Raw genomic sequence first — 27,842 nt, forward strand, 5'->3', positions numbered from 1 at the left:
TTGGAACCATCATACATTGTTGGCAGGAGTATAAAATGGTGCAGCCACTTGGGAAAAAACAGTTTGGCAGTTCCTCAAAAAGTTAAACAGAATTACCATACGACCCAGGAATTCTACTCCTGGCTATATACCCAAGAGAATCAAAAACACATGTCAAAGTAAAAATCTGTACACAAATGTTCAAAACACCAGAAACAACTCAGATGTGCATCAACAGATGACTGAATAAACCAAATGCGGTATATATACAATGGAATATTATTCAGCCATCAAAAGGAATGAAGTACTGGTGCATGCTATAACATGGATGAACCTAGAAAGCTATAGTAAGTGAAGGAAGCCAGTCACAAAAGACCACATAGCGTATGATTTCATTTATATGAATTTATATGAAATATCCAGAAGAGGCAAACCCAGAGAGCCAGAAAACAGGTTAGTGGCTGCCAGGAGCTGGGGAGGGAGAGATGGGGAGTGACTGCTAATGGATATCGGATTTCTTATTGGGGTGATGAAAACGTTCTGGAATTAGATAATGGTGATGGTGTGTAACTTTTTTTACTATACTAAAAACCACTGAATTGTGTACCTTCAAAGGGTAGATTCTATGGTATGTGAATTATATCTCCACTAAAGAGAAAATTTTCCTCAGGCTCCCAGGTGCCTGGTGTGAGGAGCACAAAAGCTCTGTTGTGGCTGTTCTCAGCCCCTGTAGCCTCTCCCTGAGGGTGCCTTCCAGGGCTGGATACGAAGCCTCCAGCCCCTCTCTGGCGAGAGGTGTCCTCAGATCAGTTTTCAGGCTCCAGAAAGAGCTTGTTGAATGAGAGGAAACTCCTGCCAGGTTGAGAGGCAGATGGAACAATGGAAGAGGCTTCCGCAGGAAGTGGGGCTCCGGGAGGGGAGGAAGGCCAAGGAGGCCCAGGCTGCCAGAGGTACAGGTGGTTTCCGTCCAAGTGGAAGGGTGGAGTGTCCCAAGGCCGGACTTCTGGCTCCTTGCCGAGATTAAACGTCATGAGCCCCCGGAGAGTCCTCTGAGGGGGTTCAGCTTCCTCTCACTGCAATGAGCGGGACGCTGACATGACCACCGTGGCTGCCCTGGGAGATAACTGAGGTGTCACCGAGCCAAGAGTCCAGTTCTCACATAGCTCTGCCTCCTGAGCCATCACCTCACCTGGGGCCTCAGTTTGGGGGGGTATTAAATAGGATGACCTCTGAAGGCCCGCTCTGCATCAATCAATAACATGGTGTGCTGTATGATTTGGGGATTGGGCTGGTTAGCTCTATGGTTATACACAAGGTGCTGCCCTATGGTGGTGTTGGTACATATCCCAAACTACCTGCCGGGAAAAGTCTTTATGCCCTGACCAGAGACCAAGCCTTGACCCTGCACCTGGTCCCAGACATCTGATCCTAGACCAAGCCAGACAGATGCAGACCCAGCCTTAGGAGCACTAGTACCTCATAGCCGTAGGCCCAAGGCAGGCTGAGTGTGCATCCCTGCCACTGGGGCCAGTGCTCGGAGGTTGTGCGATGGGTCAGTGGCTTCTCCCTACAAGGCCAGTTGGTACTAGGAATGAAATGAAGGTGTAAAATAGGTGGTCCCACTTAGGATCTGGCCAAAGCACAAGGAGTATATATCCTCTTAGAAAGGACCCTTCCAGCACCTGGGACTCAGGAAGTCTGAAGGTGCCTTGACTCTCAGATCCTCACCAACCCCTAAATACCTCGGGCTACCTGGGCCAGGGCCACTCTCTGGGATTCCATCCTCGCTCTCACTCCTTGGCTGTTTGTCCCACAGGGCCAGTCAGTGGCGAGCCCCAGATGCCAGACAAGGACACGAAGACCACAATGGGCACAGAAGACACAGCTGGAGACAAAACCATCCAAGACTCTCAGGACTTGAGGCCAAGTGTGTTCCACAGCATCAAGGTACCTCTTGGGGCCAGGTAACATAATGAGCTAGCTCTGCCACTTACTGGCTGTGTAATGCCAAGTGAGTTGCTGCTTTTCTGAACCTCAGTTTTCTCATCTGTAGAATGGGTGACTGTGGGGATCAAAGGGATGATGTATGAAAGCACTTAATTTGGTTTGGAGCACATGGAAGATGCCCAGCACATGTTCTCTCCCTCCAGAAATGAAGAGGGGGCTGCTCTGTGGCAGCAGGGAACCAGGCTCCCTACCTCTCATATCTCTAGAGGGAAAGAGAAGAGCCCCAGGGGTCCCAGCCTGTGTGAATACAGGGGAAGGTCTGGCTCCAGCACAAGCAGCCCTCCACATCAAGCATCCACTGGCACCTAAAGGGTGCCAGGCCCTGGGCCACGTGCTGTTCTCACAGCAACCCTGGGGGATAGGGACACTGTCCTCCTTATACACGAGGAAAGAACAGAATAACTTATTAATCTCTTGCATCAAGACTCTATTTTTTAATTCTTTGGGGCTAGTTTTTCTTCTTGTAGGAATTCTGCCTTTTTTTTTTTTTTGGAAGCAGGAGGGATGTTTGAAGTGGGCTGGGTAGGGGCGAGCAGCTTGGGGATTTGGTGTGTACAGGCTGTCTCCCAGGGGGCCCTAGGGGAAGATGGGTGGAGGTGGAGGAGTGGAGAAGGATATGGGGCAGCTTTGTGGAGAAAGGAGAGGGAGGGGAGACAGGGACGTGGTCCCGTCCAGTTCGGGAAACTCTGGGGTCAGAGGGGGTCCCACCGCTCTACAGGCCCGTGAACAGCCTACTCTCAGTCATGTGAGTCTCGAGTAATCTCTTGGTCTCTGAGGGCACCCAGGACAGCTTTTCTCATTTGTATGACCAGCTATAACTACTCAAATAACTCTCTGTCTCTCTCTGTCTCCCTCTCCTCTTGTTCTCCACTCACCCTTACGGCTCTCTCCTCCTGTGTCTGCTTCCCCCGACTGTTTCCCCATCTCTCTTCCTTGCTCCTCTCATGACCGTACTCTCCCTCTTTCCCCAACTCCATTTCTGCTTCATCGCCCCTCTGACTACCCCTCCTGTCCCTCTGCCTCCTCATCACTGCGGCCCTCCCTCCGGCAGTTCTTCGTCCTGTGCCACAGTCTGCTGCAACTGGCTCAGCTCATGATCTCCGGCTACCTCAAGAGCTCCATTTCAACAGTGGAGAAACGCTTTGGCCTCTCCAGTCAGACCTCGGGGCTGCTGGCTGCCTTCAATGAGGTACTGGCTCTGCCCCAACCACGGGGGTGGATGTGAGGTCACCTCACACCCCCACCAACTCCCATCCTCCTCTCTCACTACCCCACCACAAACCCTTCCCCTTCCCCTCCCACTGCCTGCAGGCAAGCCCATCACAGCTGCCAACCCAAGGCTCCTTAGCCGGCTCCTTCTGCATTGTCCTGGCCCAAGGGACCAGCCATGTGTTAGGCCAAGGGCTAATGAGAAGAATTCCCCCTCCTGTCACAGTATTGACAATCCTGCCCTTGGGGACACTTCAGTGGGGAATGTGGGGTGTGTTAGAGCTAGCAGCATCCCCATACCTACTCCCTCTCTCTTTGGTTCATTTTCCTTTCTAGGCACCTGGCTCTTGCCTGTCCCAGAAAGGAGTCAGAGGAAATCACTTCAATAGTAGTGATAGAGGATTAAACTAGATTCAAGATGGAACTGTGGAACTTGGGGTGTTGGGGAGGGAGCAATAATACCATGGCAAGAAATGTTGTCCTAAGAGTTGTGCAAGGTCCCACCAGCTCTGCCTCAGAGGCCAACAGCCAGAGAGGAGTAGATAAACGGCTCTGGGTGGATTTGGAGATCGGAGTCCAGCTGTGCCCATCCCCTCACCAGATGTTTGGAGAAGGCCTCTGTCCGGAGATCACTCTCTTTGTTCCTCATTCCCAGCAGATTTTCATGGAATTCTCTCTCCCTTGGGCAATGTGTCACATTCCACCCAACCCAAATTATGCCAGTAACACAGAGTTCCCAGATGTCACTTAGTCCCCACCTCCAGATCTCAGGAGTGGGAAGGCACTGTCGTTACCTAGCTCTGGAATGTTGGTCAAGTCACTCTCTGTCTCTGGGCCTCGATGTGCCATCTGTTATATAAAATGGAAAGTGTCTGTCCTTCCCAGGGTCAGTCCTCCTACCAGCCCTCTGCTGATACTGACCCGCTCCACCAGCAAACACCTCGGGGCTCGAGGGCTGAGGACTACAGCCATGGTCACCAGCCAGTGAACAGTGGAGGGGGATGCGCACCCCAGCTTCTGACCCGCCAGCTCTCAAGTCCCTCCAGTGCCCACATCCTAGGATGTTGATTCGAAGACTCAAAATTCCAAGCCTTAGTCTTTCAGCTTGAGACTTTCTTTGTTTCTCTCATTCATGACATCCTAGAAACACAAAACCCCTTTTCTTGACTGCTCCCCTTCGTATTTTTTTATTTTAATTTTTAATTTATTGCGTTGACATAGTTTCAAATGTGCCACTCAATATAACATCCTCCAAACCCTGTATCCTGCCCCCTTCCATGCTCCGTTCATGTTCTAATATGGGATCCAACCCAGGTTCCAGAATGAATTGAACTGCTCACCTTGTCCACTCTGCCCTCATTTCTCTCCCTGAACGGGCCAGCGGGGCCCTCCCTAGGAGGACCTGGAATCTGATGCTGATTTATCCAGCTAGTCCACTCTACAGGAGGGAACCCTGAGATCGGCAATCCAGGCAGGGATGGGGTAGGCCTCCAGCTCTGGGAGGTGCTTCACTTTAATGGGTCCCCTCATCCTTTTGCAGGTGGGGAACACAGCCCTAATTGTGTTTGTGAGCTATTTTGGCAGCAGGGTACACCGACCCCGACTGATCGGCTATGGGGCTATCCTTGTGGCCCTGGCAGGCCTGCTCATGACTCTCCCACACTTCATCTCGGAGCCATATCGCTACGACCGCACCAGCCCTGGTGAGAGCAAGAAGGGCTGGGGGAGTGGACGTGAGGAGCAGCACTCCTGTGCACTGGGGCCCATCCCTAGACCTTCACCGTTCAGGGTGGGCCTGGCTTCCCAGGACACCTGCTAGTCCTCCCCACCCCACCCCCACTGCCTCCTTCAGTTCCCTCTCAGGCGGTTGCCCTGCATGTAATCTTGGGGAGTGGGAGAGGGTGCAGTCCTGGGGTGAGGCTCTCTGGGCCAATCTTGGTTCACCCAGCATTTTCTCAGAGCCCCAGCTCCCAGAAAGGGCTGGGATAATAAGAGCACAAGGGACTCCTTAAGTTTGCTCACCAAATATTGGTGAGCTACAGGGAGCAAATGTTTGGTACTAAGTTAAGAAATGCCCCTTTACTGTACTTTGCCTCCGTGTTGCAAGCTGACATTGAGCCTGAGTCCCCCTGCCCCCAGAATGAAGGCCAGGGGCACTAGAGTCGGCACAGACCAGCCCAGTATCCCTCCCCCGCCCTCCCTTCACCCAGACCTTGCCCCTCACACTGGGGCCAGCAGTGCTGAATTCTTAAGCCCCTAGGTTTGCAATGCACTGTGACCGCTCCTTGAAACAGCCCTCTCTGCCTTCTTTTTCTGGAAAATCTTGTTTGTTCTTCTCAACCCAGTTCAAACTCGACCTCCTCTGACAGCCCCAGCCCGCCTAAAGAGCACATACCTCTCTGCTCAGAAGGGGAGCATAGGGTGGTTTAAGGGCATGGCCTCAAAGCCAGGCTGCCTGGCTTCCAATGCTGACCCTACCCTTGCTAGTTGCTGTCTGAGCATCAGTCTCCTCATCTGTGAAAAGAGTACAGAGAGCGATCCATCCCCAAAATTGTGTGGGGGGAAGGGGTGGATCCAATGACTTAATTATACAAGCACTTAGAATAGTACCTTGCATCCAGGAGGTGCTGTATAAAAGTCTTAGCTATTGTCATAATGTTTTTTTTTTATCACCTCTCAGCGGACATGCCACAGGACTTCGAGGCTTCCCTGTGCCTGCCCACAGCCTCGACCACGGCCCCAGCCCCTTCCAACGGCAGCAGCTGTTTGAGCTACATGGAGGCCCAGCATCTGGCCATGGTGGGCATAATGTTCATGGCACAGACCCTGCTCGGTGTGGGCGGTGTGCCCATCCAGCCCTTCGGCATCTCCTATATTGATGACTTTGCCCACAATAGCAACTCACCCCTTTACCTCGGTGAGGAATGGTCCCACCCTGGGCTCTGAGGGAGGTCCAGGCTCAGGTAGGAGGGCCAGAGGCCTCCAGTGAGGGGAAAGGAGGAGGGATGGCTGGCTTCTGTCCCATGTGGCTAGTAGAGGTCCTAGAAGCCCTGGAAACTTTACCAGGCCCAACCTGGGAGACAGGCTAAGGGAAGGCAAAGTCACAGTGGCATAACCTACGTTTTGTGTTGCAGGGATCCTGTTTGCAGTGACGACGATGGGGCCAGGCTTGGCCTATGGACTGGGTGGCCTCATGCTACGCCTTTATGTGGACATTGACCGAATGCCAGAAGGTAAGTCCCAAGAGCACACAGTTGTCCCCAGGAGGGACACATAGATACTAGCTAACTGACTGCTGATCTCATAGGAGACTCTGAGTCAAGGGATCTAAGTTCAAATCCCAGCAATCCCGCTAACCTTGGACATACCTCTTAACCTCTCTTTTTCTTATCTTCGAGATAATCTCTGGCCTGTCTACTTCCCAAAGGTGCAAGTACAGTGCAGTGAGGTGATGGAGGGGAGCTGTAAAGCACCTTTAGAAGAGGAGTTGTGATTGTCACTGTTATTATTACATCTTCACCTTGTTCCATCCTGGGTCCCCAGCCCTGTGCTCAGATACGCTGTGGGCAGACAGGGGCACCTACTCTCTAGCCTGTAGGGAGCTCCCATCTTTAGGGGAAAGAGACAGTGAAATAGAGAGGACACTGGCAGGCCAGAGAGTACTTTGGGAGCAGGACCCAGTTCCCTTGGGCCTCTCTCCAATGTGAATTTAGGGGGTGACCTCTGAGGACCCTTCTAGTTCTGAGCACCTCAGAGTCTGAGAACCTGTGCTCAGGGTGCCACTTGAGAAACAGTGGTCTTTGACCCAGGTAGTGGTCAGAGTGGGCCAAGGAGTGGGACCGAAGGTTGGTACGAAGGCAGCTAAGAGGGACGAGTCTGGGGGTCCTGGCACTCTGTCACCCTGTGGGGAGTGAGTGAGAATTCCTTTTAGAATAGGTCACTGTGACATCTCAGCTGCCTGCTTGTCACATCAAGCAGTTCTGACACCCCAACTATGCCTCTGCCTTGTGCTACTCAGAAGCCCCAACTCTCACCTGGAGATTTTCCAGAAAGATTTTCCAGAAAGTCCAGAAGCCTCAGCTGCTACACCTGCGGATAGGTGGAATAGGTGTATCTGTATGAATAGGCAGACTCTGCTCCTTGTTTTCCGGTTTTGCTCAACCATGCCTCCAGCCAGGACAGGTCTAGGCAGCTCTGTCACTAAAGACAGCCACACCTCACCTCCACCTCCCTTTCTTCTAGAAAGTGGGGCCTGAGAGCCAAGTGTGACCTCTGGTTACAACTCTTCTCTTGCTTGAAGGACAACTTCTGGGAGTCAGGGCTTCCTTAGGTTTCCAAGACACATCCCAGCTCATGGCCAGAGAGTGCATTTTTGGCTCTGTTGGCATCCCTCCTGCAGGTGTGGCACCTCCACAGGCAGATGGGACACTCCTGCGGGCCTGGTCCTTCTTTCTCATGGGGGGATTTACGGGGTGGGCGGGTCGTGTCTGCTGCAGGCACAGACTGGTGTGTGAGAAGCAGAGGACTTACGTGAGCCCTCACCAGCCTGGCACTGAAGCAGGGGGAATAAAAAGTGGAGGAGGGAATCAGTGCTAAAGCCAACTGCACCCCCTGCTTTACAAAATACACTTGCTCAGTGCCAACTATGTACTCTGGCCTCCGCTCAGGAGACGCTTGGGATCAACTACCTGGGAACCAGACTGATTCATGGGGCAGGTGTCATCACGCTTCCATGTTACTATAAAGTGTTTGCAGATAGTGTGGCGATTGAAGGAGGAGGTACTCAGCTCAGCCTTGGGGGTCAAAATGTTTGAGGGGGGATGTGGGCACTCCAGATAGGAGATCCATCTGGGATAATCTAGTCCTCATTACCCCTGGTGGGAGATCAAAATCACCTGGGGAACTTTGTTAAAGGTACAAATCCCTCGGTCAGCTTCCCACCTGACCCATTGTAGTTCTAAGTTGGTCTTAGGTAAGAGCAGGTATTTTTGAGAAGCACCTCTGGTGATTTTAATCATCCTGCAGGCCTGAGAACCACAAGAATAGTCCTAACCGTCCATTTAATCATAATAATCACAACAGTAACAGTAGAATGAAGAAGAGCAAACAGCTATATAGAACACACTGGGTGCCAGCATTATTTCAAGTGACTTTTACATGTAATCATTTCTGTGATTCTCACAACCCTTTTATGTAGGTACTACTAATATCCGTATTTTACGGAGGAAGAAACTGAGGCACAAAGAGGTTAAGTAACTTGTCCAAAGTTATGTCAGTAATGGAATTCAGACCCAGCAGTCTGTTTCCAAAGTCTATGACCTTGACCACTACACACATCTCCTTAGTATTTGAAAAATCCGAGGCCTACAAATGGTCAGGGACTTGTTCAAGGTCATGCAGGACATAAATGACAGAGCCAGGATCATAACCCAGGTCTCCTGACTCCCCATCTTATGTTTCAGAAGTCAGTCCCAGGGTGCTGGCCAAGAAGTGACAACCCATCCCAAAACTTAACATCACATGGTCTTCTCTTCCAGGTGGCATCAGCTTGACCTCGACGGACCCCCGCTGGGTGGGTGCCTGGTGGCTGGGCTTCCTCATCTCCGCTGGCATCGTGGCCCTGGCTGCCATTCCTTACTTCTTCTTCCCCAGGGAGATGCCTAAGGAGAAACATGAGTTTCACTTCCGGCAGGGGATCTTAGCAGTGGTCAGCAAGGTAAGCTCGTTGTAGGTCCCCTCCCTCATCCAGGCTCCAGCCCCCACCAACTTGTGCTCCTTTGTAACATTAAGCTTCATCCCTCCTGGGCTCTGCACTTCATAAAAGTTTACAAAGCCGTTCCTGTCAGGGGCCACTGAGCCCCCGCAACAGCCCTGCGCAGTGAGCAGTTCCTGCCCCTCCCACAGCTGAGGAGATCAAGGGCCAGAGATGGAAGTGACCTCTGTTCAAGATCGCCAGGCCAGCAAGGACAGCGCTGGGATGAGAACTCACGCCTGTCTGAGCCTATGCCCCTACTTCTAGCCACTACACTGCTGCCTCTCTGCTTGTCACTGAAAGGTTTTTGTAAATTCTGGGCACATTACAGCAATGCTGAGAACCAGAAGAGGGTGTATGGGGGGTCTGGGAGGACCTCTCTGACGAGGAGGGCTTTGAGCTGGACTAGAGGATGTGTGGCAGCATGAGAGAGAGGGAGAGGCATCCTGGGGTGGAAACAGCTGGGCAAAGGACTTCACAACAGAGATGACAAACTCGGAGACAGTGAGGGGACAGACATGTACCGAGTGCTTCCTTGCGCCAGGTATCAGCTGAACACTGGAGCCGCACGTGGTCTCTGCCCTTAAACCAGGCACAGCCTGGTCAGGACAGAACCTTGTGGCTAAGTAACTACAGGTCAACAGGTGAGGTGCTCCAGGGATATCTCACTGAACCCCTCTGCTCAGCTTGTGTGCTGGGTGGTCTTTCCTCGGGGGAGGACACTGAGGAGCAGCTGCAGGGATCTGCCCAATGTCACAGCTGGTAAGAGAAGGCAGAACCATGTGAGTCACTGGGCAGGAAAGATGATTCTGGGTCAGGAGCCTTCAAAATTTCCAGGGACCCACAAAAACATGAGGCCCGAACAACAATAAATTGGCTCCAAAATACAAAAGAAAGATAAAAATGACAAAATAGAAATGTTTTATAAATGCTCAATTGCATCATTTATGTCGATTTCATTCATTTTCTAGAATAGTCACACAGATTTTATTATACTGTACTTTGAAAAATTGTGCATTAGTGCTTTTCCCGAGTCTGGGGTTTTAAAGGCATAGCACTCCCATGTGTCTCCTTTACTCACACACACAACACTCTATAGCCAGATGCTTTGTGACACCCGCTGTGTGTCCTAGAATTTAACTCCATTCTGACACTATCTTCCTGGAGTTAGCCTCAGCTCCCACAGATTAAGGGCACAGTCCCACAGACTTTTCCTACTTTAGAGGCCAATCATAAGGAGGAGGTCCCAGGTCACCGTAACTTCTGTCCAACTTGGCTACAAATTGGAGGTTCCCACAATGCCCTCCTTGGAGTCAATGATTTGCTAGAACCGCTCACAGAACTCCTGGGAACACATTTACCAGTTTATTATATAATATATATATTTATTACATACTAAAGGATATGATAAAAGATACAGATGAACAGCCAGATGAGGAGATATATAGGGCGAGGCCTCGGAGGGTCCCGAGTGCAGAAGTTTTTTCTCTGTGAAGTTGGGGCGTGTCACCCATCAGCCCATGGATGCTCCCAAACTCCACATATTTGGGAGGTTTTATCATGCAGGCACATCAGTTATTAGCTCCGCTCCCAGCCACTCTGCCCCTCTCTGAAGGATGGAGAAATGGGGCTGAGAGTTCCGAGCTTCTAATCATAACTTGATCTTTCTGGTGACCAGCCCTCATCCAGGAGCCCACCTGAATCTTCTGTTCATAACAAAAGATACTCCTATCACTCAGGAAATTCCGAAGATCTTAGGAGCTCTGTGTCGGGAACTGGGGTCAAAGACTAAATATTAGAACAAAGAATTCTCCTATCATGCTTATTTATAAGAATTTTAGGCATTCTCTGTCAGGAACTGGGGGCAGAGACCTGCATATATATAATATATAATATATAATATAATATATAATATATATAATACAATATACAGTATATAATTTTTTCACAGAGAAGTCATTGTGAGAAATCACAAGCAAAAATTAAGTTAGTTGTTGTTAAGTAATTCTAATTTCAAAGAAACATTATAAAAGTCACGTTGAATATTTTGCAGCAAGAATAATTGTATTTAATGTGGCAGGTTGGTGCATCTAAAAATGTTTGCTGTAATATATGATACAACCTCCTTCTTAGAGCATGAATGTTTGGGCCTAGGAGCAAGGGCTAAAAATATCTCTACCTAGAAAAGCTGGCACTTCAGCCCCAGTCTGTCTGACCCCAGATCAGGCTGCTTTCAGCACCTCACCACTTCATCCCCCTGCTGGAGCACAAGGTGTCTGTGAGGAGACCAACGAAAAATGATGTGAGAACAGCCAGCAGGGGCCAGAATAGGAAAAGACTTACTTGTCAGCTTCAACAGCTGTGGGAAGCCCTGGAGGAAGGGTAAGCAGAGGGTCCCGTGACTTGATCACCAGGTGCCAGGCAGGAACCGGACTGCAATAAACAGGAGTGTGCCGAGGGCAGCTGGAGGCAGGGAGACTGAGGTGGCAGCAATTAGCATTGGTCCAGAGAGAAAGCAGTGTGTTGGCAGTGATGTGGGGCATGGGAATGAGTCCAGAGCCACCCATGAGGGAGACTGCACAGACCCGGGGGCTGCTTTGCTGTGGGATGTCCCAACAGTGAAGGGCTGGGCAGAGTCAGGGAGAGGCAGGCGCTGGAGGAGAACTAGTTTCAGGGGAAGAAGAAAGTTTGGAACCACAGATGGTCTTTCCCAGTTCTGCCTAGCTCAAGCCAAATTGTTTTTGGGTTTTTTTGTTTATTTGTTTGTTTGTTTAGCAAAAGAGAGAGAGCCAGGAGGGGAGAGAGATGAAAAGCATCAACTTGTAGTTGCAGCATTTTAGTTGTTCATTGATTGCTTCTCATACGTGCCTTGATTGAGGGGTCTCCAGCCAGGCCATTGAACCCTTGCTCAAGCCACAGACCTTGGACTCAAACCGGTGACCTTTGGTTTCCAGCCAGAGACCTTTGGGCTCAAGCCAGTGACCATGGGATCATGTCAATGATCTCATGCTCAAGCTGGCGACCCTGTGCTTAAGCCAGATAAGTCCTGGCTCAAGCTAGCAACCTCTTGGTTTTGAACTTGGGACTTCAGTGTCCCCGGTCAATGCTCTATTCACTAGTCAGTCTCAGGCCAAAATTTGGGTGAGCTAGAATTCCTAGAACTTGGAGAAGAGTTCTTAGATGTGGTGGTGAACATAGAGGAAGGGGAGGGCCTGGGTTACCAGTTATGAATAATCTCCAAGTTGAGTCCTAAATTTGAACAGAAGGAACAGCCACTTGGGCCTTGGGGTGGAACAGGTGGAAGAGATTTGTCTATACTGGTCTCAGTCATATGTCAGTCATGTGACCTTGAGCAAGTCACTTCCCTATTCTGTTCTGTCCTGTAAGGTGCCAAGCTTAGATTCCTGGAGCATATTCTGTGCACCTTGGATTCTACGAATGTCTGATTCCTTGAGTTAAAGCTGCTGTGATGCAGAGATTTGGATTTTGAGAGCTATGTCTCTGTGACGCCTTAAAACCCTGGTTCCTGGACTGTGAACTTGTCTGGCTTTCTGGATTCATTCTGTCAGCACATTGGTGATGGGGAGCGGGGTGGGAAGGGGGTGAAAGGTTCTTAAAAAGGAACCAAAGGCTGAGAACATGATGATCTGCTGCCAGCAGCTCTCAGGCAATAAATATTGATGTGGAAGGAATTGTTCCTCTGCCTCTCGAGGCTGCCTTGACTGTCTGCGGACAGTTGCTCAGGCCGGCCCAGCCCTCTCAGGCCACTGATGTGGAGGTGGATGGACCAGAAGGAGGGCCCAGTTAGGTGGAATGGGCTGTCAGAAAGTCCAGGACCCCAGACACGGGACGTGTTCTCTTCACCAGAGAGTGGGAACAGTCAGGGGGAGAAGTAAAGAAGGGACTGCTTCTGAAATTCCTTCACGCATTCCCTCCCAGGATCAGGGGTCTCCTAAATACCCTCCTGTATATGTATGTGTGTGTGTGTATATATATATATATATATACATTTTTTGTATTTTATATATATATATAATATATATATTTTTTTGTATTTTTCTGAAGCTGGAAACGGGGAGAGACAGTCAGACAGACTCCCGCATGCGCCCGACCGGGATCCACCCAGCACGCCTACCAGGGGCGACGCTCTGCCCACCAGGGGGCGATGCTCTGCCCCTCTGGGGCATCGCTCTGTTGCAACCAGAGCCACTCTAGCGCCTGGGGCAGAGGCCAAGGAGCCATCCCCAGCACCCGGGCCATCTTTGCTCCAATGGAGCCTCGGCTGTGGGAGGGGAAGAGAGAGACAGAGAGGAAGGAGAGGGGGAGGGGTGGAGAAGCAGATGGGCGCTTCTCCTGTGTGCCCTGGCCGGGAATCTAACCCGGGACTTCTGCACGCCAGGCCAACGCTCTACCACTGAGCCAACCGGCCAGGGCACCTCCTAGAATTAAATGCAGTTTCTGATGGTACCAGGAGATGGTGGTATGTAATACAAAGATTGTGTGACTGAGAGATGGTCCCTGGCCTCAGTCTCCCAGTCTGTACAATGGGCAGAAGGTTGAAAATATCTTCCAGGTTCAGTGATGTCTCCTCTAAATGACTCCCTGTCTCTAGAGCACTTTCACAGTAGGACAGAGGGGTAAACTTCACAGCCCCTGCCCCACAGAGCTCCAAGTAGTGCAGGAGGCCAAGTACAGACAAACAGGGCCTGACCCAATGATAACTCAGGTTTCTCCCCGGACCAGTGCTTAGGGTTCACTTCCTGGAGTAAGGGGAACATTAACAGTTTCCACAGAGTTTGCTCTGTGAGATGAGGGATGGGAGGAGACAAGAGCTCTGCTTTCTTGCCTTTGGCCTTGTTCATGTATCTGTTACCTCAGAGCTCTGGTGGCCCCCCAGACATCTTTCTAGGAGTGAACCAGGACAGATCTTACCCTCTCTAAGCCTCAGTCTCTCTACCTAGATTCAGCCAGTCTCTAAGGTGCTGTCAAACCCTAGGACTCATGACAGATGGCTCTGCAGAACCCGTGGAGTAAAGATGGTCTCTTAGGTGCTCCCTAGCAGGGTGTATGGCCCCATCTGTCCTTGTGGTGGAAGGGCCCATTCAGCCAGCAACCCTCCTGTGCCCTGAGCACCCTCAGCTCATCTAAGCGCCTGCCCTCAGGGCAGGGACAGGGGCTGGGAAGGACCTCCTCTCTTGAAACCCCCAGTCCCTGCCCAGCCTCTAAGCACACTGGCTTCTGTCACTTTCCCTCGGTTCGTATTTCTTTTTTTTTTTTCTGAAGTGAGAAGCGGGGAGTCAGACAGACAGACTACCGCATGTGCCCTACCCGGCATCCACCCGGCATGTCCACTAGGGGGGCAATGCTCTGCCCATCTGGGGCCCTTGCTCCATTGCAGCCAGAGCGATTCTAGCACCTGAGGCGGAGACCATGGAGCCATCCTCAGCACCCAGGCCAGCTTTGCTCCAATGGAGCCTTGGCTGCAGGAGGAGAAGAGAAAGACAGAGAGAAAGGAGAGGAGGAGGGGTGGAGAAGCAGATGGGTACTTCTCCTGTGTGCCCTGGCTGGGAATTAAACCCAGGACTTCCACACGCTGGGCCGATGCTCTACCACTGAGCCAACCAGCCACAGCTGTTGGTTTATATTTCTTGGCAGTTTCTATATCTGTTGTTATGAGGTATCTCCCAGAACCTGGGATTCTATAATTACATGGTTTTAGAGTTCTGTTTCTAGTAGTTGCAGATTCTCAGGCACTGATGTTTTATTATTCTAAGATTCTATGACTCAAATGGTTTGTGATTCCCAAAATTCATATTTCTAAATAGCTAGAATTTTGACCAGTCTATGAGGTCCATTGTCTTAGTCATTAACTTCAATGTGCTTTTTTTGGAGAATGGTCAAGGATGAGCACAGGAGTGGGATGTGGCAATGGCTCTTAAGACTCAAAACTTAAGATCAATCTATTGAGGTCTGCCCAGCCAGGAGACCCTGGTTCCTCTAGGAGTTTGTGCTCCCTCTGCAGGCCCTGTATGTTCGAGGTGGCTTGGGTCTTTCTTGGGCCCAGTATCACTCCCTCCAGACTCCTCTCAGGTGGTCTGAGAGCCCTCTGTGGCCTTCCCCAAGCGTGGCTTTCCAGGCTTTATGCTCTACCCTCACCCTATCTTGAAATCTCTAAGGGAAAGGTCTTCTGTGATCATTCAGTTCAACCCTCCTCCATCTTGCAGATAGAAGGATTAAGGCCCAGAGAGGGTTAAGGCTGAGCGCAAAGCTTGGCCACACCATCTTCCCCTGTACCAGTGTGTACAGGCCAGGTCTTGGCCCCAGAGGGCTAAGGAGAGAGAGGCTCTGCTTCCCCAGCCTAGTGTATATTAGAGCTTCCTAGTGGGCTGGAGGCCCTTTTGAGATGATCTGTTCCCCACAGAACCCTATGTGTGTCGCCACAGGGACATTGAGTAGAGGTGATCCCTAGCAAGGCTAAGGGCTTTCTATCCCCTAAGACAGACAGACAGACAGACAGACACACACACACACACACACACACACACACACACACACACACCAGAAAAGTTCTACTCTTCCGTGCTTTTATTCCAGTCTTTTGAGTGAGTTTTCAATTAGCCAAAGGGTTCTGTTACTAAAATCTAGTTTTAAAAACACCTAGTCCAATACCCCCACTTGACAGAGGAGGAGACTGAGGCTAAAGAAGAGAGGTGATTGGTAGCTGATCCAGCCCAAGAGACACCACATGAGAGCCTCCTTGTCTGAGGCATCCCACAGTGGCAGGGAGAGAGACCCATGGTGTCAGGAGTTAGACACATGGTGTCTGCACCATACTGGCCCGGGTGTGAATCCTGGCTGTACTCCTTACTAACTCTGAAATCGGTCATATGGTTTAACCATGAAGTCCACATTTTAGGTTCTTTGTAAGAATGAAATGAGGCAAAGCAGTGAGGTGGACATTTCATGCCTGGCACGCAGGTTCAATGACCTGGAGAGCTTGTTCTTAGCTAATTTTCTTTTTATATGCTCTTCTATATTCTACTTTCACTCTATTTCATATTAGGTTTAAGGCAGCTGACATGAAACACATGCCCAGGACTAGTAAATTCATAGGAAATGAGGCTAACATGCATTGTTCCATGTGCTGCTTCGAACCCTATATGGATTATCTCATCTAATCTTCATAATCTACCTAGGAAGTAGGTTTATTACCACCCCCATTTTACATACAAGGGACTGAGTTACAGAGGGGATTAAATAAGCTGATCACACGTGGCTAATAAATGTTGGAGCTGGGATTCAGACCCAGGAAGAGCATTGCTAGAGCTGTGCAGAACTGCTCAATCAGGACCAAGAAGCAGGAAATTAGAAATAATGGAGAAAGGTTATCAGAATGACAGAAGCATCAAAGTGTGGACCACAAACATAAATTCAATTGATATAGTTGAACCTGTTGTTTGGTTCTGATCTTTCTAGCAGCCAAAGAAAAGAGAGGCATGGCCAGTTGCATGATTCTCGTTAAGAGAAAGAAGCATGTTGGACTTCTCGCAGAAGTTCAGATCTCTAGGCGCTCTGCTACAAAACACGACCTCCCTCCTGTAAGGGTATAAAGCCAGTAGCCACAGCCACCATCACAGCCGCCTGGCCTGTGCAGGTTCACATTAGATTCAGACAGACGGTAATGAAACAATGGAGCCAAAAACTGGTGAGCCATCAGCTTTAATCCTAGCTTGCATCCGGCGGGCAAGAAATACACACACAGTGGGAAAACACTTCCCTTTCCATTCAGGGCTCCCAAAGCCACTGACTTATCCGAGTTTCCTAGAATCAAAGGTATCTACCTCACCAGCCATATTCACCTCTGTTTTCCATCTCCTCTCTGCACAAACTGGCTTCTCCTTCAGCCCTCCGCCTTCTTGGCTACCTCTCCTCTCCTCCACGTGACCTCTCTCTGCTCTCTCCCCTAATGCTAATCTCAGGAACCCAGAGAGCAAGCTTCTGGTCTGCCCCACTTTATAGTATAGAAATCAAAGCCTTTAATTCAATATACAAACAAAGAATTCTCTGATACAAAGTCACTTATCTGAGGCATAATGGGTTCCTCATGAGAGTGCACCACCCTACATCAAAAAAGGGTGGGAAAGTCTTAGTCTTAAAACTAAGCCTTAGGCCAGTAGTAGTTAACCTGGTCCCTACTGCCCACTAGTGGGCATTCCAGCTTTCATGGTGGGTGGTAGCAGAGCAACCAAGGTATAAATAAAAAGATAGAGCCCTGGCTGGTTGGCTCAACGGTAGAGCGTCGGCCTGGCGTGTGGGGGACCCGGGTTCAATTCCTGGCCAGGGCACACAGGAGAAGCGCCCATTTGCTTCTCCACCCCTCCACCGCGCTTTCCTCTCTGTCTCTCTCTTCCCCTCCCGCAGCCAAGGCTCCATTGGAGCAAAGATGGCCCGGGCGCTGGGGATGGCTCCTTGGCCTCTGCCCCAGGCGCTAGAGTGGCTCTGGTCGCTGCAGAGCGATGCCCCAGAGGGGCAGAGCATCGCCCCTGGTGGGCGTGCCGGGTGGATCCTGGTCGGGTGCATGCGGGAGTCTGTCTGACTGTCTCTCCCCGTTTCCAGCTTCAGAAAAATACAAAAAATAAAAAAATAAATAAATAAAATAAAATAAAAAGATAGACTTAACTATAGTAAGTTGTTTTATAAAGATTTATTCTGCCAAACTTAGCAAAAACCCAACATAAAGTACTTGATAAGTAATTATTATTATATGCTTTAACTTGCTGTAATTCTGCTTTATAAATTTTATAAAGTAAAGTTACTTCCCTACTTTATAAATCACCATTACTGTGGAACCGTTGGGCGGTTAGAAAATTTTACTACTAACAGAGATACAAAAGTGGGCAGTGGGTATACAAAGGTTGACTACCCCTGCCTTAGGCTATAAGAATCCTGCCTGCTTACAGCCTGTCCCCCACATCCAATGCAAACTATAAGCGAGCAAACATATATATCATTATTTACAAACTTATTTGACCCCCAAGGGGAGAAGTTGTTTAGTGGATAACTCCATCCCCGTGGCTGCTTTCTATGGCCACATGTGCTGGAAGCTGAGGGCTGACAGCAAGTTCCACACCCCTTGCCGGGATCAGCCCTGGCTCTTTGGGGTCTGAGACACAGCCCCAGGTAAAATCCTTTTAGGAATCCAGCTTCCTCGAGGACAGACAGTTCCTGGATCCCTGGTGGCCCAGAAAATAGTGGGGCCTTCTGTGAGCCAGACCACACAGCATCCAGCGTCCTGCAGGTTTGCAGCAGTCAGCACACAGCCTCAAGAAGGGAAATTCTAACCAGCTCCCTCCCTCGGCCCAGCCTGCTGACCTGGGCAAACCACAGCCAGATGAGTAGTACTCCAAGCCCTGCTCTGAGCAGAGGCATGTTTCCTGTTTCTGGAACTCGCTATTAGTCAGGAATCCTCAAAACAGATTTGGAGAGAAAAGGGCAGAAACTTGTGGAGAGCAGAGGGAGGGGAGTTAGGGACAGACAGTGCTCCTGGTACCTGTGGTATGAAGCCCAAGTCAGCTCAAATCCTGTCTCAGTTCCTGTCCCAGACACTCCTGGCCACAGTCAGGTTGGTTTCCCTACTACCTCCCCCACACCTTTGCTGTACTATTTTACCGGTGGTGTTGGTGGTGAAATTGGACCTTGGTTCTTGAGTTTAGAAAAGAAAGAATTCAGAGCCAAGAACTCAAATTATAAGAGAAAGTTTATTTAGAAAGTTACAGAGGTCATAGGAGCGAGCCAGTTGGGCTGTGTGGACTCAGGAAACAAATTACAGAAGCAAAAAAAGGGCCCTTGGAGCTTAAGAGGAAGGCAAAGGTAACACACCTGGGGGAAGGTGTCCCGTGCTCCAGAAAGGAGGAAAAGCACAGGCGGGGTCCTTTGTCTTGAGGATTTTAAAGGCTGGTAATTTAGGGGGAGGTCTTAGGGGAGGATCACAAGAGAATAGCTATCAGCTTTGTGCTGATGCACCAAAATGAGATTTATTATCCTGACTTCATCTGTCCCTGGGTGTGGTTGACAAGTGGCACTAACTGGATTTCTGTTATCTATGTCCCTGAGGAAGGTGATTTAAGCTACAGGAGGGTTCTCAGGTTAAGACACAGTTCTATTGTTCTGTTCTGGTTACAACACAGTTCTGTTCCTATGACAGTGAGATAACCTGAATTTTCGTGTGAGTCAAAACACACCGCCTAGCCTAAGGCACTTACCTATCCTACCAAGTTGAAAAATCATAATCTAGATTACTTTAGAACATATAATAAAACAGAAAAAAGACATAAATATACTGTACTGTACACTGTACTGCATATTCTTCCACCGCACAACCGAACTAGTCCACCCATGTGGTCTGTAAGTACAAGGATAGTGGCGTAAGCAGAAACACTCATGTCTCAATTTTTTAAAGTTTTTATGGGAGTGAGCATTGTAAACTCGAAACGTTGTATGTCAAGATTGTCGTGACCTGAGGACCCCTGTATTTAACCTCTGGGTGGGAAGAAGTTTAGACCATTTATTCATAAGTGTTAAAGAAAGGAAGCTAGGATTTTGTGATCTACTAGACATGTAAACTGCTTCTCCATTTAGCTATCTGTCTCAGTTCCCTATTCCACTTGTCCTGGCTAACCAGCCTGTCTCACTATGCCCCTGCTTTAGATAACCTCTCCCTTCCTGTCTATCCAAATCTCAAAGGTCACTTCTGTAAAGCCAGTGACCGTCTGGCCCATGCAGATTCATATTAGATTCGGACAGATGGTAATGAAACATCGGAGTCAAGAACTGGTGGGCCATTACCTTTAATCCTAGCTTGCACCCAGTGAGCAAGTAAAAACACACACTGGGCTCCAAACCCACTCATTCAGTGCTCACAAAGCTACTGACTTATTCGAGTTTCCTAGAATCAAAGGTTTCTAGCTCACCAGCCTTATTCACCTCTGTTCCTCATCTCCTTCTCTCTGCACAAACTGGCTTCTCCTTCAACACTCCGCCATCTTGGCTGCTTCTCCTGACCTCCTCCAAGATGGCCTTTCTCTGCTCTCTCCTCTAATGCTAATCTCAGGCACCAAGAGAGCAAGCTCCCAGTCTGCCCACTTTATAGTGTAGAAACCAAAACCTTTAATCCAATATACAAACAAGGAAGTCTCTGATACAAAGTCACTTATCTGAGGCATAATGGGATTCCTCATGAGAGTGCACTACCCCACATCATGCAACAGTCAAGGGTGTGGGGAAAAGCTTAGTCTTAAAACTAAGCCTTAGGCTATAACCACCCTGCCTGCTTACAGCCTGTCCCCCACACCCAATACAAACTATAAGCGAGCAAACATATATCATATTTAAAAACTTATTTGACCAACAACTTCTCTCTGGATGCCTTCCCTGAGCCTCCAGCCCCGGACTGTCTGTCCCTCCCCTCCCATCTCCAGTCCCCACGTTCTTTTCATAGCATGAGACAGGAGTGAGTTGGGGCTACTAGAAGACTTAGGTTCAAGAGCCTGTCCTGCCAAGTACTCCCTGGGTGACACTTCCACTCTGTTTCTTTTTCTGTGAAATAGGTGTAGTAATACCCTCCACACCAGGCTGTGTGGGAACTAACTGACATGGTAGAATCGAAGGTGCAGTGTAGACCACATAGGGTTGTACATGTGGCCACAGGTGACATTATTTCCTCCATCTTTTCTGACAATCAGAAGACTGTGATTGTGCCCCCAAAGTCTCTTGCTTCCCGGAATAAAAGACTTCTCAAGATGTGCAGTTAGGCCATCCTCACACAGATGGAAGGTCACACTGCAGGGTGTCCGTGAGTTCCCCCATAGTGCGGTGGTGATGCTGAGCAGTCCTCTCAGAGTGTGGCTGGACTCATCCAAAGGGAGGAGAAGGTCTGTTGCCTCTTGCCTCCTCTGACCCAGTTCTCTTCCTCTCACAGCATACAGTATAGAACAAATAAGCCCACAGACCCAAACAATCCCAACCTCTAGGAGGGCATAGCTCACTGGAGGCTCTTGCTAATGGTGGCTTTCCAAGAGATAATAGCCACGAGTGACATAATAACTGAAGATAGTGGTGTGGTGTTAACCTCAGATAGAGGTTGGTGATGATGCTGATAAAGACAGTGGCAGGGATAATGATGTTGTTAGAGACAGTGATAATGATATTGGTGATTTTTTTTTTTAATTTTTCCATTGATACGGGTGGGGAGGGAGAGAGACAGAGAGAAGCATTGATTTTGCTGTTCCACTTAGTTGCTCCATTTAATTGTACACTCATTGTTTGCTTCTCGTACATGCCCTGATTAGGGATGTAACCCCCAACCTCAGCTCACCAGGAGCCACCCAGCCAGAGATGATATTGGCCATTTTTATAGTCATGATTTCATTGATCATCTGAAGTTTCAGGTGACAGTGATGATGATGATAATTATGCTGGTGGTGAGTGACAATGACAGAGACAATGGTAATGGTAAGGACCATATTGGTCATTTATCCATGATAATATTGGTGATAAAAATGGGAAAATATTTAGGGTGATGGGAATAATGATGGTAATTTTGGTGGTAATCTTCATGGCAATGTTGGTGATTATTATGATGTTAATGATGGTGATGACAGAATTAACCACTGGAATTTCATCCATTCTTTCAAAATCACTTGTCATGATAAATGTTTTCCAAAAACTTATAGAGGATGACCAAGCCACTAGGAGCACAATTGCATGTAATAGCATATTAGTAACTGCAGATTAATGAATGTTCAAGTTCTCAACTGTGATGTTTTAAAATTTCTTTACTGCCTGAGAGGTAAGACGTGCGATATTTTCAAGGAAAAACAAAGAGTTGGTCAAGAAGACATGAATTGAAGCAAATGATGAAAACTAATATTTTATTTAACGCTGATCACAATAAATATAATAAAAAATACATGTTTGACTACTTTTAAGTGTGGGACAATAAAATCTGTTTTCTTAAAAACAAAAACGAAAAGATCCCCACTTGTTAAGTGCCTATAGGCCAAGAACAGCTGGAACACTGCTGGCCCCTGTTGCTCCTGAGGAAGGGGCAGACCCCACCCTCTTCTCTCCCAGAGTTCCCTTCCCCAGCCCACATGAATGTCCCTTCCAGCTGACTGCCCTTGGCTGTGTCCTCCCAGGGTGAAGACTCCTCCTCTGAGCAGAGCCCTGAGGAGTCCCCAAAGAAGCAGGATGGCGTAGCCCAGATTGAACCAGACCTGACCGTGATCCAGTTCATCAGAGGTGGGTGACTCAGGCCGGACTATGGGGAGGCAGAGGGGGAGGGGCACTGCACATGATCTAGTCCCTTCCTGCCTTTCCTGATTCCTCTTCCATACCTCTTCATGGGCACCACACACTCCTTGTGGATCTTTGCTCCTATGATCCCCTGTGCCTGGAACATCACTTTTTATTGTTATCTATCAAAATCTTCCTTGTCCCTCTAGGCCAAAATCAAGTGCCACCTCTCTCCTTTGCTCACCTAGTCTGGCTCTCACTCCTCTCAGATCTCTGAACCCTCTGGGCTTCTAGAAGAGCTCGGTTCTGTGCTGCATACTTATCCAGTCCTTCCCCCAAGCAGTGCGGGCCTGAAGGTCAGGGCCTGTGCTGGCTCCTCTCTGACCCTTCTCCCAGCTATCGCTAAACCTGCAAACAGAAGACTCTCAGTAAATATTTATTAAATTCCTAGGTTGTGGTATAGGTAAAGGGAGCTCTGGGCTAAAGTGCAGAGACCTGAACTTTTGTCCTGGGTGAATACTCCTGTCTAGGCCTTGGTTTCCCCATCTGTGCAGTGGGTGAGGGTAGACTCGATGATTTAAGATCCATGTCACTCAGATCCTGAGACTGTATACTCAGCTGATCAGTAACCAGGGTCCACGTCATAACCAAGCCACCCTCTCTAAAGATTCTGGCCTCATGACCATTGATTGCCTGCTGTGAGTCAGGCTCTTGTACAGCCCTGGATGGCAAGTCAGAGGCCTGGATTAGAGGTCCGCCCCCAACGCTGACCAGTGGATAGTCTTATGGAAGGTCCTTTCGTCCCCTAGTCTCAGTTTCTTTCTTCACCTGCAAGATTGGGTCTGCAATTCTCGCTCTGCCTCTCTCAAGGACTATTGGAAAAAACAAATGGCATGATGAATGGAAAGCCCTTTGTATATTATTTTTAAAAACTAGTTATATAAGGTACAATTATTATTTCGATTATTACTCCTACCCTACTGCTGTTATTCTGACCGTGCCCCAGGATAATAAATTGGACTACCCATGGTTTAAGAGTATGATAACCATGTAGTTTATTTACTTCATATCCCCACTGAAGGCTTTTGCAACAGAAAGTTAATTAGGCCCAATTCTTGGGAAGCTTTTCCTAAGACATGATGTTGGGATTCCTGTAATCTAGTCCCCAGTTCCCTGCCATCCCCAGGGAAACAGGGCATGGACCCCTGGAGCTGGCCAAGAGGCTGGGTCTTGGACTCCTTAACCTCAGGTACACTCAGCTGCTGGAAGGCACTGGCATGCTGTTCCAAGGAAGAGCCTATTAATCATTGCTTTGGCTCCTGCCCAGAGGGAAGCTGGAGTCAGTTGCCGAAACCGAATCCTAGAGTGGATGTCCTGGGCCAGATTATCTCTGGTAGTTTCAACTTCTACATGAGCCTAGAGGAAACTGAGGCAGGGCTGGCCACAAACCCTGTGGTTGGTGAGCCAACCTGGCTGCTTGGCTTTTTGTTGAGTTTCACTGGGACCAGTCTGGTCCTGAGGCTTGGCCTTGACCACCTGCCACCATGGGAGACATCATCCCCGAGCTGGGAGAGGTCCTGGATGAGGGGAAAGACCAGTGTCCATGGTGGTGGGGTGATAGGTCCATGGCCGGTGGAGGATGCACAGTCCTTGAATGTAGGGGAACCTGCTTTGTCTAATGGAGGATACCTGGCCTCTGTGATGAGGAAGCCTCTGTCTGATGAGGGAGACATTGTTCTTGAGTTAGGGAGGTCCCTGACCAGTGGAAAAAACAGTCCCTAATCTGAGAAGGGATCTGTTCTATTTAAGGGAGGGATCCTGGCCTCTGAGCGGTGGGAAGCCCATCTGAAAAGGGAGACACAGTCTCTGAATTGAGAGAGGCCTTGGCGTGTCTGATCGGGAGACATTGTGCTAAGCTAAGGGGAGCTCCTGCCTAATGGAGAAGACACGCTTCTGAGCTGGAGGAGGACCCTGAAGTTTCCCTTCAGGTATCCCTATCAAGTGAAAGGCATAGCCCTGCCCTCTAAGAATTTTCCATCTGTTCTAGGGACAGGCTGCAGATGCTGGAGACAGAGAACGGGTATAAATTGCACTCAGTGATTAGTGCAGGAGAATAGCATGGAAACAATTAAGAGATGGAGTCAGGCAGCCAGAGACCTAGGAATGCGAGGTGGGGGGAGTGAGGAGGGAATGGCCCTTATACTAGAAGCCAGGAAACCCCTGGCAAGTCCTGGCCTTACTCCAGCCTCTCCAGCTGATCTTGGGTGAGCGCCTCCCCCCTGTACAGTGAGGGCACCTGTACAGTTTGGGCCATGCCCAGGCCAGTCCTGGACAGGGCAGCTCATTGAGTGGGAGGGGGGCGACTGGAGCAGCTACCTGGGGTGAAGGCCTGCTGTCACACCTCTCTGCTTCAAATTCTGGCTGAATGCACTCTGAATGTGACAGGGACTAGGGATGGGAAAGTAGGGGAATTCCACAGCCCCAGCTCTCACTTACCCTGCCTGGACTGTTTGTCTCTATCTTTTGGGTCCCAAGAAGACAGCTCCAGGCCTGGCCCAGGGGACTAGGGAATCAGCGAGTTTGGCTCTGGCCATGCTGTGAGGTCAGGCAGAAATCTCCCATGACAGAGGCCCTGGTCCAGCTGCTGCAAGAACAGAAGAGGCCCCCTCACCCACCCACTCAGCCTGGAAAAGCCCTGTGGCCATCCTTCTCAACCAGCCTGGCCTGGGGAGAGGTTTGCTGCTCTGACGCCTCTTAGAAAGGCCTTTTCTTCTCTCCCACACACCCTCCTCTGACTTCCAGCTCACCTCCTGCAGGTAGAAACACATCTCTTTCTCCTTTGTTGTTAGTGGAGAGTCACAGATGTCAGAACAGAGGTGTTCTTGGCTGTCACCTTAGCTGCCCCTGCTGATGAAGGCCCTGAAGCCCAGAGCTCGGGACTTACCCAGTGTTATGTGCTCTTCAGTGTAGCAGACTTGTAATGAGGAAAGCTGGACCCAGGCACTGGTTTAGGAGCCAGCAGGGGACTGGGAAGTCATCACTTCTTTCCTGTCTCCATGCTTTTTCCCCTGCTGTGCCCATTAGGAATTCCTTTTCCTTCCCACTCACCTCTCCGGACCCTCCCACTCCTTGGTCTGACCTCCAGGAAGCCATCCGGCACCAAGGCTGCTCAGGTTCCGCTTTACCTGGAGGTCTTAGTTTCTGCCCAACATTCTGATAATTGATCACATATTAGTTTGTAGCTAGTCATTCAATAAATACTTGTTGAGTGCTTACTGTGCTCCAGACTCTGGAAATTTAGCAATTAACACAATAGACAGAAAGCCCTACTCTAAATGAAGCTTGCATTCTGGTGGGCTGACAAAAACATGGTCAAATACTGAGTAAGTGTGTAGTATGTTAGGTAAAGTGCTTTGGAGAAAAATAAACTGAGAATGGAGAGATCAGGGGAGGGGATGTTGTCCTATGTTGGGGACACAGAATGGAAGACACAGGCCTAGGTTGGCTGAGAAAGCTATAAGAAGTCAGGATGGAAAAGACCGAGTGAAAAAAAGAAGAGACAAGTAAGTAGAAGAGAAGAAATGAAATAAGATGGGATGGCATGAATGACATAGTGTCAGGTAGGGTGCTATGCAATAGAAGTATATGGAATAGACTTTTGAACAGCATTGAATGGAAAGAAACACAATTAGAAAAATGCAATCTAACTCAATGGAATAAAATGAAACAGAATTTCAAAAATGAAATAAAATTAAATGAAAAAGAGTCAAGATGGAATTGAATGTAACAGAATTAAATGAAAGCCCTGGCCAGGTAGCTCAGTTGGTTAGAGTGTTGTCCTGATACAAGGTTGTGGGTTCGATCCCCAGCCAGGGTACATACAAGAACCAAGCAATGAATGCACAAATAAGTGGAACAACAAATTGGTGTCTCTCTCTCTCTCTTTCTCACTCCTTCTCTCTCTCAAATCAATAAAAATAATTTTTAAAAAATTAAATACAATGAGATGGGATGAAAAGAATGGGACAGTTTAAGCTGAACAGGGCAGGGTGGAACAGAAGTGAGTGACGTGGCTGGCTGACCACACTGACCTTCTCCCCACTCACCCCACAGTCTTCCCCAGGGTGCTGCTGCGAACCCTGCGCCACCCCATCTTCCTGCTGGTGGCCCTGGCCCAGGTGTGCATGTCATGCATGGTGGCGGGCATGGCCACCTTCCTGCCCAAGTTCCTGGAGCGCCAGTTTTCCATCACAGCATCCTACGCCAACATGCTCATCGGCGGCCTCTCCATCCCTTCGGCCATTGTGGGCATCGTAGTGGGGGGCATCCTGGTCAAGCGCCTCCACCTGGGCCCCATGTGCTGCAGCGCCCTTTGCCTGCTGGGGGCGCTGTGCTGCCTATTTTTCAGCCTGCCCCTCTTCTTCATGGGCTGCCCTACCCACCAGATTGCAGGCATCATCCACCAGCCTGGGTGAGTATGTGCAAGAGCATGTGAGCCTCTAGTCCAGAGTCTACTCCCCACCTCTCCACAGGGACGTCCCCGAAGCCCCCAGCCCGCCCTCCTGCTCGTATACCTCCATTACAAGCAGCTCACCACCACATGTCATAGAGCAGCCCAGATCGCAAAAAACCTATATGGGGTGGAAATCTGATCATTGCTGTGTTGGGTAGGGAGCCAGGCTGAGGGCTGAGGAATACCCGGCTGTGGCTGGAGGGAGGGAGTGCTGGCCAACCCTTCTGGCTTTCTCTCCCACCAGTGCCCAGCCTGGGCTGGAGCTCTTTCCAGGCTGCATGGAGCCCTGCTCCTGCCCATCGGATGACTTTAACCCCGTCTGCGACCCCAGCACCCGCGTGGAGTACCTCACACCCTGTCAGGCAGGCTGCACAAACCGGCTGGTCCAGGAGGTTCTGGACACGAGCCAGGTGGGTCCGGCCTCTGGCTGCTCCCTCTGCTCTCATGGGCTCTGCCCTTCCCTGTCTCTGTGTGCCTGTCACACTCTCCAACTCTAGGCGTCCCCACTCTCTGGCTCTCCTGCCCGTTTGTCTCCTGTTGGCAGATGTAGAACGTTATTCTCTCAATAAACTTTTATTGCCAGCCTGGACCCAGCCATGTGCCAGTGCCCAGGACACAGAGGTGAACCAGATCTGGCCCCAGCTGTCTATGCAGGAGAAATGCAAAAAGAAATAACTCAGGAATCCCAGGGGTGCTACTAGGCAGAAGTGGTCCCCGCATATAGAGACAAGGATGGAAGGAGATACCTCCCACCTGGGAGGGTCCCAGAGGCTTCTCGGGATGTGGCATTTGTGCTGAATTTTCAAGGGTGAATAGGTGAACTAGGGAAGGGCTTTCCAGTCAAGGGGAAGGGCAGAAACAGAGTCTGGAAGCAAGCACGTTCACATAGAATGCACACGCACACACATACACATAAACACAATGTTTCATGGAACTGCAAAAGACTTGTTGAAGCAGAAGCATTTATGGAAGGAAAGCAAGTGCCTGACCAAGAAGGGCCTTGAATGCCAGACCATGAGTGGAACTTCATCCAGAGAGCAATGGGGAGACTTGGGAGACTTTTAGGCAGAGGACTGACAGAGTTGGACC

At 49.5% G+C, this 27,842-nt stretch overlaps 1 protein-coding gene across 3 annotated transcripts in view; it reads left to right on the top strand.

Annotated features, from left to right (window-relative positions):
* Positions 1 to 27,842, top strand: part of SLCO2B1 (solute carrier organic anion transporter family member 2B1) — a 47,916-nt gene that overhangs the window by 11,209 nt on the left and 8,865 nt on the right. For all 3 annotated transcript variants that reach the window (XM_066368954.1, XM_066368943.1, XM_066368964.1), the window contains exons 2-10: positions 1,796 to 1,926; positions 3,038 to 3,175; positions 4,736 to 4,898; positions 5,876 to 6,112; positions 6,330 to 6,428; positions 8,733 to 8,911; positions 22,144 to 22,246; positions 26,354 to 26,711; positions 26,998 to 27,163. In XM_066368954.1, the coding sequence (XP_066225051.1) occupies positions 1,796 to 1,926; positions 3,038 to 3,175; positions 4,736 to 4,898; positions 5,876 to 6,112; positions 6,330 to 6,428; positions 8,733 to 8,911; positions 22,144 to 22,246; positions 26,354 to 26,711; positions 26,998 to 27,163 (1,574 nt within the window). The remainder of the gene's footprint in view (positions 1 to 1,795; positions 1,927 to 3,037; positions 3,176 to 4,735; positions 4,899 to 5,875; positions 6,113 to 6,329; positions 6,429 to 8,732; positions 8,912 to 22,143; positions 22,247 to 26,353; positions 26,712 to 26,997; positions 27,164 to 27,842) is intronic.

This window comes from Saccopteryx leptura, chromosome 1 (genome assembly GCF_036850995.1).
Source record: "Saccopteryx leptura isolate mSacLep1 chromosome 1, mSacLep1_pri_phased_curated, whole genome shotgun sequence".
Lineage (NCBI taxonomy): Eukaryota > Metazoa > Chordata > Mammalia > Chiroptera > Emballonuridae > Saccopteryx > Saccopteryx leptura.